Source organism: Archocentrus centrarchus, chromosome 22, assembly GCF_007364275.1.
Source record: "Archocentrus centrarchus isolate MPI-CPG fArcCen1 chromosome 22, fArcCen1, whole genome shotgun sequence".
NCBI classification, from domain to species: Eukaryota; Metazoa; Chordata; class Actinopteri; order Cichliformes; family Cichlidae; genus Archocentrus; species Archocentrus centrarchus.
Window position 1 is genome coordinate 6,911,954 of NC_044367.1, and position 13,295 is coordinate 6,925,248.

The 13,295-nt window shown below is 40.5% G+C and overlaps 1 protein-coding gene across 1 annotated transcript in view; it reads right to left on the bottom strand.

Annotated features, from left to right (window-relative positions):
* The window catches only part of mdga2a (MAM domain containing glycosylphosphatidylinositol anchor 2a), a 153,893-nt gene extending 143,478 nt beyond the window's left edge, over positions 1-10,415 (bottom strand). Inside the window, exon 1 of the mRNA XM_030719301.1 lies at positions 9,590-10,415. Within this exon, the coding sequence (XP_030575161.1) occupies positions 9,590-9,662 (73 nt within the window). The 5' untranslated portion in view covers positions 9,663-10,415. The remainder of the gene's footprint in view (positions 1-9,589) is intronic.
* Positions 10,416-13,295: the final 2,880 nt, after the last annotated feature.

Here is a 13,295-nt window from a genome sequence, read left to right on the forward strand (position 1 = left end):
TATTGCTGACAAACTAACTCAGCTAATTAATATTGCTGCTTTTATATTTGCCTTTTTATTGTCTGTGTATTTGAGTTAGCTTTGTAAATGAACCTATGGTTGTCATGAACCAGGGTTCATGACAACCATAACCCACAGGCTATGTTTGTCATGGGGTTCATAACAACCATAGCCGGTGGGTCCAGTGCCACCTGTGTCTGAGGGTCTCGGTCTTCACTGGTCAGCCTCCTGAAGAGTTCTGTCTCCTCCTGAGAACTTCTGTCTCCTCGATTGCCGCAGATGCCAGCCCCGAGTCAAGCCACCAGAGGTGTCCCTTCACCATCACCTAGACCAGCCATGCCACCAGAGGGGGTTCCACCTCTACCAGCATCATGGGCCTCTGGCCATGCCATCAGAGGGTCTTTGCCATCATTGTCAGTGGTGTCCAATTGCCTCCACCAGCCCCAGAGAGTTTCCGTCTCCTTCATCTGGGTTGCCCCGTCGCTTCTGTCATCGCTAGCTTCCTCCTCTGCCACCTTTGCCACCAGAGGGACTCCATCACTGGCCTTCTAGTTAATCCCCTGAAAGGCCCCACTGCTGGCTTCCACCTCTTTGTCCTCAGGAGTACCATTTCCTCAGTCACGGTCAGCTGCCAGCCAAGCTTCCAGAAGGGTCCCATCTCTCAGCTATTGGCAATCCCCTGGCAAGCCTCCGGAGTTGCTCTGTCTCCACTTAGCCCATGGCTTGCAAACTCCACGGGGTTTAACAAAAGTACTTCACTAACTGTTTAACCCTCTGGGGTCGACGAACGTGGCAGTGCTTCCAAAGAACATTGACGATTTCAGATGATGTAGCGTCAGGGTGCTGCCTCGCTGAGTCTCTGTTTCAACAGTTTCAACATGAATCAAATGTGCGGACTTCAAACTACGTTCCCATTTTTAAGTTGTGTTGATAGCCCAAGTAAAACCATAGTTATGATCAATAAATGACACCATCCTTTTTTCTGTATATTGTCCTCATGTTTGATGCACATTTTGTGCAGGAAGAATGGGATACTCACTGCTAGAAAGTGCTTGTGAGTTGATTTTTCGCAACATAACATTTGGTTGTTTCAAGAACAAACTCTATTTCTTAACTGAACTTTAAATTTTAAGGTAGCCCTTATTTTATATTGAAACAATAAGTTATAGTTTACAGTGCAGTTGTCTCAAGAATGGAATTTTTATTGTGTCTCATTAACTATGACATAATGCAAAAACCTACATACAAGTCATAAAGAACTATTTTTATTCGACAAGCATGAATAAACCATTTATGACATAATTAGCCATTAGTGAGCATCATTATCTTTTTTTGAAATCCAAGTTGAATCTTTGAATGAGCTTGTAGTATTTAGCCAAAAGACAGAACCCCCCAGAATTCAGTTTACTGCAGAGCTGCATAGGTGCAGCCCTGGCTATCAAAAGAGAGCGACATCAGGGCATTTCTTATTTAGCTCTTTCAGCATAAATATTAAGAAGTGGATTAATATCAATTTCTTTATAAATATTCAGTCACTTTTTCATATTTGTAAATGCAACTAACATGAACAGTAGGATGATTACATACATTAGCTCACTTAACAGGTATAGCTTATATGCAAAGAAAGATCCTAAAAATCAAAGGCTCAACTTAGACCAGCAGGCTGTTGTTAGAGTAAGCATGCCTCCATAGATAGAAACAGCCTACTACACATTACCACAATACCCATTCCACCAGTATATCATTTGTGACTCTTCATGTTAACAAGTATTTTTTCTAGGTCCAGATTCTCTCATGTGCCAACTAGCTGCCTCTTTCACTCAACGATCACCTGTCAGCCTCCCGAGCTCATCTCCAGCCATGCTCCACTCTAAGCATTCCACCCACCTCCCCATACTCATCCTCCATTCCCTGTGCCCCTCTCTGTCTGCTCAGCCTGCATCCTTCATCCCTCATCCTTCAGTGCCCTCCAAATGCCAATTCACCTTAAGCGCCTAGTCTTCTCTAAAGGCTTTTCTGCAATATTTTTTTTAAAGCCTGTGTCAGTGTCCTGCTATTGGGTCCACTTGTTGCCAAAAAAAAAAAAAAAAAAAAAAAAAAAATTCATATTTTATAGTGCTCCCACAACTGTTACATTACTGTCCCGACACTCATATTACTTTCTCCTATAAATCCTTCATGTGTATATTCTGCAGCTGGACACAAAGCGAACAGAAAAATAATCTTTTGAGTGTTTCCTCACAGGAGCAGCACTGCTGACTAACTGACTGATGCTTTAATGCACGACTGCGCAGAGAGACAAGACCAACATGACACATATAACATGGCTCCCAAGGACACTGCAACAAGCATATAGTTATATAGCTTGGACTGGAAGTCTCCACTGCAAATATTAAATATACAACACGACCATAAGAATAGATGAGAGAGCTGTAAAGTCACTGATTTTAACTTTTGGAATATAACAGGATTATTACTGATGTGCCAGAGAAAGGAGCGCAATCTAATATACTAATGTATTTTTATAAGGCCAGTGTGGGTCCATGGGAATACAAGAGTCGAATTTCTGAACAGATCAAACGATACATTCATGCAGGGTTATTTGTCACGGTCCTGAGTCGTGTGCCCAGCGTTTTGCGTTCTTGCCCTTATGGTTTTATTTTGTTGTGTGTCCAAGTTTACTTATTGTTTAGACTCTTAGTTGGTTAGTGTTCTGTATTTTGGTGTTAGTTATAGTTAGATATATTGAATCCATGTGTCCCTGTGTTCCTATTGGGGTCCTCTGCTTTGCCACCCACAGCACCTTATCACATTATTATGCAAACATTACAGGAATATCTCAGTTGCATCATAAATACTAATAATGACTGTCAGAAATATCATTTATTATTGGAATATATATGTAGAAGTTTGCTAAAAAAGGGCACTGCACTAAATGCTTAAGAATATCATTAAAGCTGATTTCTAGTGCTGAAACTAATGAATATTTTCATTATCAATTAACCTACTCACAGTGGTGGGGATTAATCAGCGACATGTAAATAAGTTACAAGTTGAACTACAATTTCCAGCAGCTTGTTGGTAGTTTATCTACATTAATATTTGGACACTCATTCATAAAACTAACAAAAACAAAAGCATTTTACCTGCTAAAAAATCACAAATCACAAAAGAAGAATGCAAATGTTTAGTGACGTCAGTGGGTCACAGGCTCGATGCCGTTATTGCAAGCAAAGTATTTGCAACTAAATATTAAGTCTTATTCACTTTAATCTATTTTAAGTTTCTATTCCAATACTTTTGATCACAAGAAAAATGGGTGGGTTCAAACAAAAGGTGCTTTCTTCGGAAGTGTGCATCAGATCGAGATGTAAATACCTGGGAATAAAAGCTGACATGTCAATCTTTTGTCTTGATTTTTGTTTTTTTAATGTCAAACTCAAATATTTTTATTCTACGGCAAAAAATTAAGGGATTGGCCTCACGGTTCCAATACTTTTGGAGGAGAGTGAACATCCCCCCAAAAAATCAAACTGATAAGGACTTGACTAATCAGTGATGGCCAATATGTTCATCCACATAACCAACACCAGTAGGCAATAACTGGACTAAACTATATTATAAAGCATTTTAGGCATATGACTTTTTTGTCTAATATTTCATCAGATATCTGTGTCACATATACGCTGTAAAAACAAAATCAGGGTTTTTTTCTGTGGTGACACCTCATGGCAGTTAAAGCAATCAGTCGCATTGCTATTTGACAGAAACCTATGCATTCACTGATTCATCCAGTGAGTCAGCATGGGTTATGCTTTATAGTCCTCTGTCAGCAAATCATTTCCATTTTTCTCACCAAGGAGGCTTTTTAACATCTGGCATTTGGTGATGTGGCCCTTTACACCACTAGAAATTTATTAAGTGGGGGCTCTATGAGAATAGTTTTATTAAAAACACCCTAGTTTTTTATACTGTACACTGTCATCTACAGGATATCCCTTCACTCTGTGTGTAACATGTGTTTTGAGTCATACTTCATCTTTCCATGAAGTTGGCAGTTTGAAAACAAGGTAATGTTAGTTACCAGTGTCCTCTAAAGACCTGTCAGCTATGAACTGTTATGAATAGTTAAGAAGAAGCTTTAGTTTTGTGTGACTTCAAATTTACTGTCTGAGTAGTCTCAGTGGTTTTCCTGGATACACTGCTATTGAAGATAAGTTAATCCACTGGGTCTGAAACTGCTCAAACACTGGGAAAGCATGAATTGGATCAGTAGTGGTGCTGATTTGCAGAGCCTAAAACAATGAAGAGGTGTGTGTCACACTAGGTGAGTGTTGGGAACCCTTGTAATATACCACAGATAAAACTAACCAGCAGAACCGGGACTGCAACTGAGAGCATTTCCTGCGGAGCCTTGAGACCATGAGCAGTATAAAAGTCAGACCCAGTCAAAACCAAAACACTGCAGCTTTGTTAGCGCATCCAGCATCTGTGTAAAATACAGCAGCTGTGGATGAGAGGAGAGCTGACCGCTGGAACTCAAATAATAGTATTATAATAAGTGTATGTCCTGCTTGTTCAGCAGGTGTGTATTTCATTAAAAACATTCGCAGAGTCAGTTTTTTCCACTTTATCATTTTGGCATTTTCCTTAGGAGCTGGCTAAAAAAAAGGCTTTGAAGAACACCAAAAATTTCTCTTTGTAAGCAAAACCTTGCAGAATGATCAAAGTGGCCATCTGCTGGATGTTAAGAGGTTAAAGCTGATAGATTCAATAAAAGTCATTAAAAAAGGAGCAATTTTTTTAATCCAATAATTTGGATATTCATTTTAGTAAAATTAACAAATGAGTTGTCATTTGCTGGTATAATTTATAATCAAATTATATTTATCTATATATTTATCTAGATTATGGGTAGATAAAATAAAGGATCAGTTGGTTCTTTTATGCACTTGCACAACAATTACTTGACCTCAGGAGATGGGACAAAAGTGATCACAGTGATCTGCAACTTTTAAGGAAAAATTGATTTATTTTTAACTTATTACTTGAAGGGGACAGGAATAGTAATGAGCTCTGCCCAGAAACAACAATCCATTGCTTTGAAAATTATATCACAACTCTCCAAGCAACATGTGAAAGCAACATGATAACCTCTTTTCCACAAAACCTATGAGAAACCTAAGACAAAGCTAGCAGCAACAGAGCCCCCAGACACAGCGAGATGCCCAAGGAGAGTGCATACCAGCTCCAACCACGCTTCATTTTCAGCAGATAATAAAAGTAGAGCTGAACAGGCTTGTGGGATCACACCTTTCTACTCATTATTGTTCCCAGAGTAAAATTAATGCAACACAACACTTGTCTGTGAAGTGCTCCGTGGGGTGTTTTTCAACAACGTTGCTGTCAGCTTTTTGGTAATGTTTGAACAGGTATGTCCTCCTTTGCGGAACTGGGTAGAAATTCCCAAAGTGTGGCCGCTTGGGTGGCCGTGAAAGTACTGCAGGCAATTATTTATCATTTTAAAAAAATGCCATTCATTTTAAAATCACCATTTGATATTTCTAATTGAATATTTATATTTTTAAAAATTATCAGAAGCCAGAGCCAAAGGAAAATCAAGAGCATTATAGCAAGATCATTTTACTTAATTTTGTTAATTTGGATATTTAAGGTATATTTATCCCTGTATAATGGACAATTATTTATTAAACAGTCAGCAATAATAGGAAAATGCAGATGTATGTCAAATAACAGACTCACCTTTTCTATACACAGACCAATTCCACTTATGTGTGTGAGACCTTCTAAACTCATAACATACAAATTTGTCTTCAAATTTTGTTTAATACTACCTGAAAGCTTGTAAAGTCACCAGGAAAGTGTTTACTGAAGTCACAGAGTGAGAGAGCTGAGGACGGTTTTCCCATTGACTTCTATACAAGAAGGTTTTCTGCAACCAGTCACCCCCTGCTGGCCATTACAAAGAAAGAAAGTAGGTTTAAGGCATCACTTTTAGGACACAGTCTTTAACACAGTCTATGGACAAACCCTGTCCATAAACCCTGTACTGGCAATCACACAGGTCATACCACTTAGTAACACAAAAGCAAAGTAACAAATTAATATTTACAGATAGTAAATAAGTAAAGTAATGCATTAATTTAAAAAAGTAAAGACCAAAACATAAAAAAACAGCATAAAAGATGACATAAAAGAATAGATGATGGTTTGTGATGTCAATCACAAATCATTAGCCAGCAAACATACCCTAGTTAGTCCTCACTAAATGACTTGGAGAATGAACAACTGAACCCATAAACTCATCAGAGCACTTCGCTCTCAGACTGCTGGCTTACTTGTGGTTCCTAGAATGGGAGGCAGAGCCTTCAGCTTTCAGGCCCCTCTTCTGTGGAACCAGCTTCCAGCTTGGATTCGGGAGACAGACACCCTCTCTATTTTTAAGAGTAGGCTTAAAACTTTCCTTTTTGATCAAGCTTATAGTCACCCTGAACCATCCCTTAGTTATGCCGCTATAGGCCTAGGCTGCTGGGGGGTTCACATAATGCACTGTTTCTTTTAATTCACCTTATTTACTTTGTTTATACTCCACTCTGCATTTAATCATTAATTGTTATTAATCTCTGGCTCTCTTCCACAGCATGTCTTTTCTCTCCCCTCAGCCCAACCGGTCGCGGCAGATGACTGCCTCTCTCTGAGCCTGGTTCTGCTGGAGGTTTCTTCCTGTTAAAAGGGAGTTTTTCCTTCCCACCGTCGCCAAGTGCTGCTCATAGGGGGTCGTTTTGACTGTTGGGTTTTCTCTGTATTATTGTAGGGTCTTTACCCACAATACAAAGCGCCTTAAGGTGACTGTTTGTTGTGATTTGGCGCTATATAAATAAAATTGAATTGAATTATATATATATTCCTATATACTGTATCATTAAAAGAGTGGTGGCTCAAGACTTTTGCACTACTGTATTTTTTTTTAGATTCTAGTTGTTTCATGGTATATTGTGATATAATTTTGCTTAATATTATTTTTATATCAGTAGGTTTTTATATAGATTTAAAATTGAAACACATTCCTCCATAGAATTCTATAGGAATTCTTTTTGCAACCACAGTTATCACCCCCTGGTGGCCATATAAAAGAATGTAGGTTTAAAGCCCTTCCATATCGACTTAATTTTTCAGACCCTGGAGGTACGGCCATCTGGAGCATAGCTGTGCGATGACAATTTGGCGCAATGGTGTATTTACAAAAATAATAAAGTTGCACAAATAGTACACCTTTTACTTGCTTACATACTGATCTCCCAGATTCTCATTACGCCTCGATTCTACACTGCTCAAAAAAATTAAAGGAACACTTTTTAAACACACCAGATCTCAATTGGCAATATCAGGGCATGCAGAGACAATGGATAGTCTCCTGGGGGATCTCCTCCCAAATCTGGACCAGGGCATCACTGAGATCCTGGCGGCATCGGACGGACTAAAACATAATGTCCCAGAGGTGTTCTATTGGATTTAGGTCAGGCAAGGGTGGGGTATCAATGATATCAATTTCTTCATCCTCCAGGAACTGCCTGCATACTTTCACCACATGAGGCTGGGCATTGTCGTGCACCAGGAGGAACCCATGACCCACAGGGTCTGACAATGGGTCCAAGGATTTCATCCAAATCCCTAATGGCAGTCAGGATGTTGCTGCGTAGCTTGTAGAAGTCTGTACGTTCCTCCATGGATATGCCTCCTCAGACCATCGCTGACCCACCACCAAACCGGTCATACTGAACGATATCACAGGCAGCATAACGTTCTCCGCGACTTCTCCAGACCCTTTCACATCTGTCACATGCTCAGAGTGAACCTGGTCTCATCTGTGAAAAGAACAAGATACCGGTGGTGGATCTGCCAATACTGGTATTCTATGGCAAATACCAACTGGGTTCCACAGTGCCAGGCAGTAAGCACAGGGCCCATTAGAGGATGTCAGGTATAGATGTCCCATCCTGGAGGAGTTGGACTACATGTGCAGTCTCTGTAGGGTCCAGGTATCACCTCATAGTATCAGTAGTGACACTGATACTATGAGGTGATACCTGGACCCTACAGAGACTGCACATGTAGGGTCCAGGTATCACCTCATAGTATCAGTAGTGACACTGACCCCAGCCAAATACAAAACTAGTGAAAAACAACAGTCAGAAAAGATGAGAAAGGAAAAAATGTCAGTGGGCTCCACCTGTAAACCATTCCTGTTTTTGGGGTTGTCTCATTGTTGCCCCTCTAGCGAACTGTTGTTAATTTCATTAACACCAAAGTGGCTGGAGCCTATCCCAGCTATCACAGAGCAAAAGGCAGGGTACACCCTGTACAGGTCGCCAGTCTGTTGCAGTGCGTTACCCAAACCAGTCAGAGAATTATGCTCATGCTGACTCTGCCATGTATGAAAATCTCTGTTGTTTTTTTCTCTGCAGCAGGTCAGACACATGCTTTGCTGCTACTCATGTCTCATGGACTTGCACAAAGTTTGACATATTCTTTCATCTTCCTTGTAGCGCTGAACGGTCCACTCAGAGAGAAAGCTTTTCCTTGTGGAGCACCCACAGCGCCAGACACCTATTTACTGATTTCACACAGATTTTTCAAGCTGACATGTAAGACTTTTTTCTGTTGTCAGACAAAGAGCCTAATGGAGATGATTTGTGCATTTTAAATCAGACTAGCGTGCTCTTTATGAGCTAATGGTGGGTTATTATTGGGTAACAGCCACAACACGGGTCAGAAATAAACGCAACATCTGCTGAAAAAGACTGTCGCATTAAAGTCCCAAGCTAGTACATAGAACTTAACTTCTGTTGGAGGATTAAAGTACAACAAGATAATCATGTGTCACATGATGTTAATAAAAAGTGATAATAAGTACATCAGAACACGTGAAATGTGCAAGTGAAGGAAAATGAGAAGATTGCGGTATGTGTACAGTACAAGAATGGCCACCACGAAGGAACTGTGATGTGTTACATCATACTAATGAAATAAAGGTCATTTCCAGTCCCCACAAGAATATTCCAGTCATGCCAGGACTAATAAAAATAAAATAGCAGCAGCAACACCATGTCACCATCTCCTGAGTCCCAGAGAGATACTGCACAGACCTGCAGGCTGCTTCATAAAGACCCACTGGCACACATTAAAACCACAGTGACATCTAAAAATGACACTGTTAGTGCTGAATAACAAAGAGCCATCATGCAGGATCACCACAGGAATGTTTATTGGGAATCACTGCGGCTGTCCCTGTGTACAAAGCTGTGTATAGCAGCCTACCTGTTGTGCCTTGAGGCCAGGCATGAATATGACATGACTGAATGAGCAAAGCAGTTACACACACAAACACACGCACACGCACACACACACATAAAGGATACACAGGAGCTAAATCCCTCACAAGGTCAAGTTGTTGTGGGTAGTACTCCGAGATAAACGCTGCTTACGTGCACTCAAAATCGTACTCATGTAATCTGTAAGGTGCGCCTTAACTCAAAATATTTTAATTGTATGCTAATGACGTTCTTACCATACACGCCCTGGCCGTGCACGCCCTGCAGGTAGCCGGTAAACAGCCAAAGGAGACCGAAAACTAAACCCATCTTCACATCGTCCTATGGCCTCGTCGCTGCTTCTCTCCCCCTCCGGGAATGAGGTTGTCAGTTCGGTTCTCCGCTGCTGCTTCTGCCGCCGCTGCTCTTCCCCCGTCCTCCTCCTCCGCTCCGGCCAGCGTACCTCCGTACAGAATCCAACCCGGTGACCGGCTCTCATCCACAAATCCAAATGTTTCCCTACTAGGACCCGCCACCACCCCTCCGACCCCGGTTAGATAGGACGGGCAGATCCGGTTCTGCTCATACCGGTGCTAACTAACGTTTGCTAAAACCGTCAGAAACAGTTGACGAGAATGACGTCCAGCGGAAACTGGATAGGAAGAGCAGATGCTTTACTGTCTCCTTGATGATGACATTGCGAAGAAAAAAAAAGATAAACATTAAAGGAGAAAACAGCCGGTGCGTCAGTGTTCTCTGACCACAGGGCTGTTTAAAAGTGTGCGCTGCCCGTCCGCCGAGTCCGCCGGGATGCGTGTCCGTTGGTCAGCACCGGAGTTACATCCATCATCCTGCGGAGAAGCGGTACCCGCTCTGTGTCCCGTCCTAGCTGTCAGCGGCTCGTCGCGGCCCTTCAGGCCGGGGAAAGGAAAAGGACAGTCAGGGTTCTGATGCCGTTGTGCTGCCGTGAGTCCCAGCGAAGAAAGATAAGCGGTCAGCCCGGTAGATTTGTCGGTGGATTTTACCGGTCGGTGAGAGACGTCACCCAGCGAACAGAGCAGTAAAGTCGCTGGGAATGGAGAACAGAGCGGTTTCCGGTATATTTATTTCAAAGTAAAACTCATCCGCCAACTGTTGAACGGTGTTTGACTAATTCACCCATCCAATCACCAAAGTTAAATTTAAAATATATCACAGAATAAAACTTTCATTATTATTATTATTATTAAGTTAAGAAGTGATTTAAAGGACATCACTGATTCTGCCAGCCTTATCTCATCAAGCAGGTTGTTCGAGCCTTGATGGGAAAAGCACAGTCATCTAAAGATTTAAGCCTGGACCCATACATGCTTTAAATGTGATCAGTAAAACTTTAAGATCAAGACTATAATTTATAGAAAGCCATTGGAGAGACGATGAGGGTTAATGTAACATCATCTGCTTATAATATTAAGAAGGTGAAATGCTGGATTGTAGGTAGGAGTGACTTCATACCAGAGAGGAAAAAAATAAGTACATGGATTATGTTTTCCAGGTGTGAGTGTGAAAGCTTTGGTTGGAATGATTTCTAATCTGGAATGGAATTAAAGGATCTTTATTTTCAATTCATCAGGCTACTGTTTACAACATTAACTGATTAATCATTTGATTGATAAGACCTCAGAAAATAGCAAGGAGTCCAAGGAGACATTAATAAAATTAAAAGTAGTCCTACCCCCCAATATTGCATGTATGTAAGAAAAACAACAAAAAAATTCTTCATTTGAGACCTTAGAAGCAGCAAATGGTTTACATTTTCCTAAAATCAATTAAATTACTAATAAAATGATGAAGTTTAGTGAGGATTACTGACACAAGGATCAGGAAAGGAGCAAAGGATTGTATTTCTAGTACGAGACCAAGTCTTTGCACAATAAACTCGGTTATGAGATTAACAACAGAAAAAAGTATTAGTTTAGTGTTTAGTGGCTGAACAATGTTTTAATTTTTTTTTTTTATTTTGTAATGGACTAATTTATTTTGTCAGATCTTTTACATTTTTTTCAGCTGACTGACTAAAAGACTAATGCTGACAAACCTTTAAAAGATAAAAAGATAAAACAAAGAAGAAAAAAAACCTTCATAAAATAAATTTAAAAAAGAAACTTTGGGGAAGGCAGAGAGTATTGTTACAGTAAAGTCCTGGGCTAGGCTATTATTTTGACGAGTAAACGGGCTGATTTCCGGTGTCTTCCTGACAAACTGCAGCTGGTTTGACACAAATCCAGGACTCTGCCGCGCGAAGCCTCACCAACAGCTTCTCCTTTTGCACCTGTGGTGGAGAGAGAAAGGACAAAACTCCTCACGAGACAAGCAGCGCCTGTAGGCGGCATGCATGATGGAAATGACAGCGCGAGCCCTCACTGCGCACGTGTTTGATGTTCTGTTATAATTCAAGGCTCTGGCGGGAGCAGAGGGCGATGGAGCAGACTGATGGAGGCAAGTTACATCCAGGTCTCAGTGAACACGGACGGATGATAATTGATAAAATTTAATAAAATCTAATAAACAAATTAATGCTTCTTGAGGAGAACATTCCTGATATCATTTGTAGCATGCCAGGAATAATATCGAGGTATTTGACACTCATATGTGACTCATTCATGGCTGTGAGCAGGGCATGTGGTACGTGATGATTGTTGTGGTAGGGTCAAAAACCTCCTGCCTTTTCCTTGAGCAAGCACATGATGACATGCACTTCTGTTCTGGTGGGTTTCCTGCAAATGCTCTCCTTTAGACATCTTTGCAAAATCCTGTTGAAAGTGGGATCTCCTTAAGTAAGAAGTCCTGTTTGGTCTCAGGGTTGAGCTGTCATCAGCAGCTTTGATCCTGACACTGCTGAGCAAAGACAGGTCAGTTTGACACAGACGTTCAGTTTTGCTCTCTACTCAACTTTGAGGTCGGTGGTGAAATAGCAGGAATGGTTTTCTGATGTACAGTATCAGAAAACATTCTGATACCACTCCTTTTAAAAAACAAATATTTTATCCAAGGCAAAAGATAATACTTTGTATTTATACTAGTTAATTTTAGAAAGCTGGACTTTTATTTTTCTTGCTTTTATAATAAAAATGTATTTATGTACATACGTGTGTGCAAGTGAGTGCAGCTTTACTGTAAATGTGTTGGACGAGATGTTGGAGAGTTGAGTGTGTTAGCCCTGAAAGATGTCAGCTCACCCTAAAAACAGAAAGATTGATGCAAATTGTAAAGTTTTTAACAAGACACAGACTTCTAGGTATTTACTTACTGAAGTCACAGATAAAGCCATTGGGGTAAATTATTTACCCGCATTGTGTCTGCACATAACAGACAACTTAGCAAAGAACCCGTTTTAAATTGTATCTTTAGGCACTTTGTTACTAGCAGCTAAAACATCATTTGTTCTCATTTATTTATTTATCCACAAAATATGCTAAAACATAACAAAGTTTGACAGGCATAAAATAGTATTTTTCACCACAAGACCATCCTTTGGCATATCTCAGCATGGTGTGCAGTGTGTCCTTAAAAAACAGATTTAAAAACTATCAACAGCAGATGAACAAGATCTAAAAGTCATGTCCTTAAGAAATATCTGACACAGGACCTGACAGCTGCATCTAGCCCTTCAGTTTATCCAGCTACTGTGCCACAACCTCATAAGAAAACATCTCAGTGGAAGGGTGGCAGTCAAGAAACCATACTTAAGGAAGGGAACCGGGGCTGAGATATACCCAATTACACAAATCAATTGATCGCCAATATGTATGGAGGAGGTCAGGAGAGGTACAACAGTGAGTGTCGACATCCATCTGTAAAACACGGTGGAGGCTCTGTCATGGTTTGGGGCTGTATTTCAGGTAGTGATGTTGGGCATCTTGCTCAAAAATCCTCATTAAATAAAATTATTTTTAATTATTTATTTTTATTTTTATTTTTTAA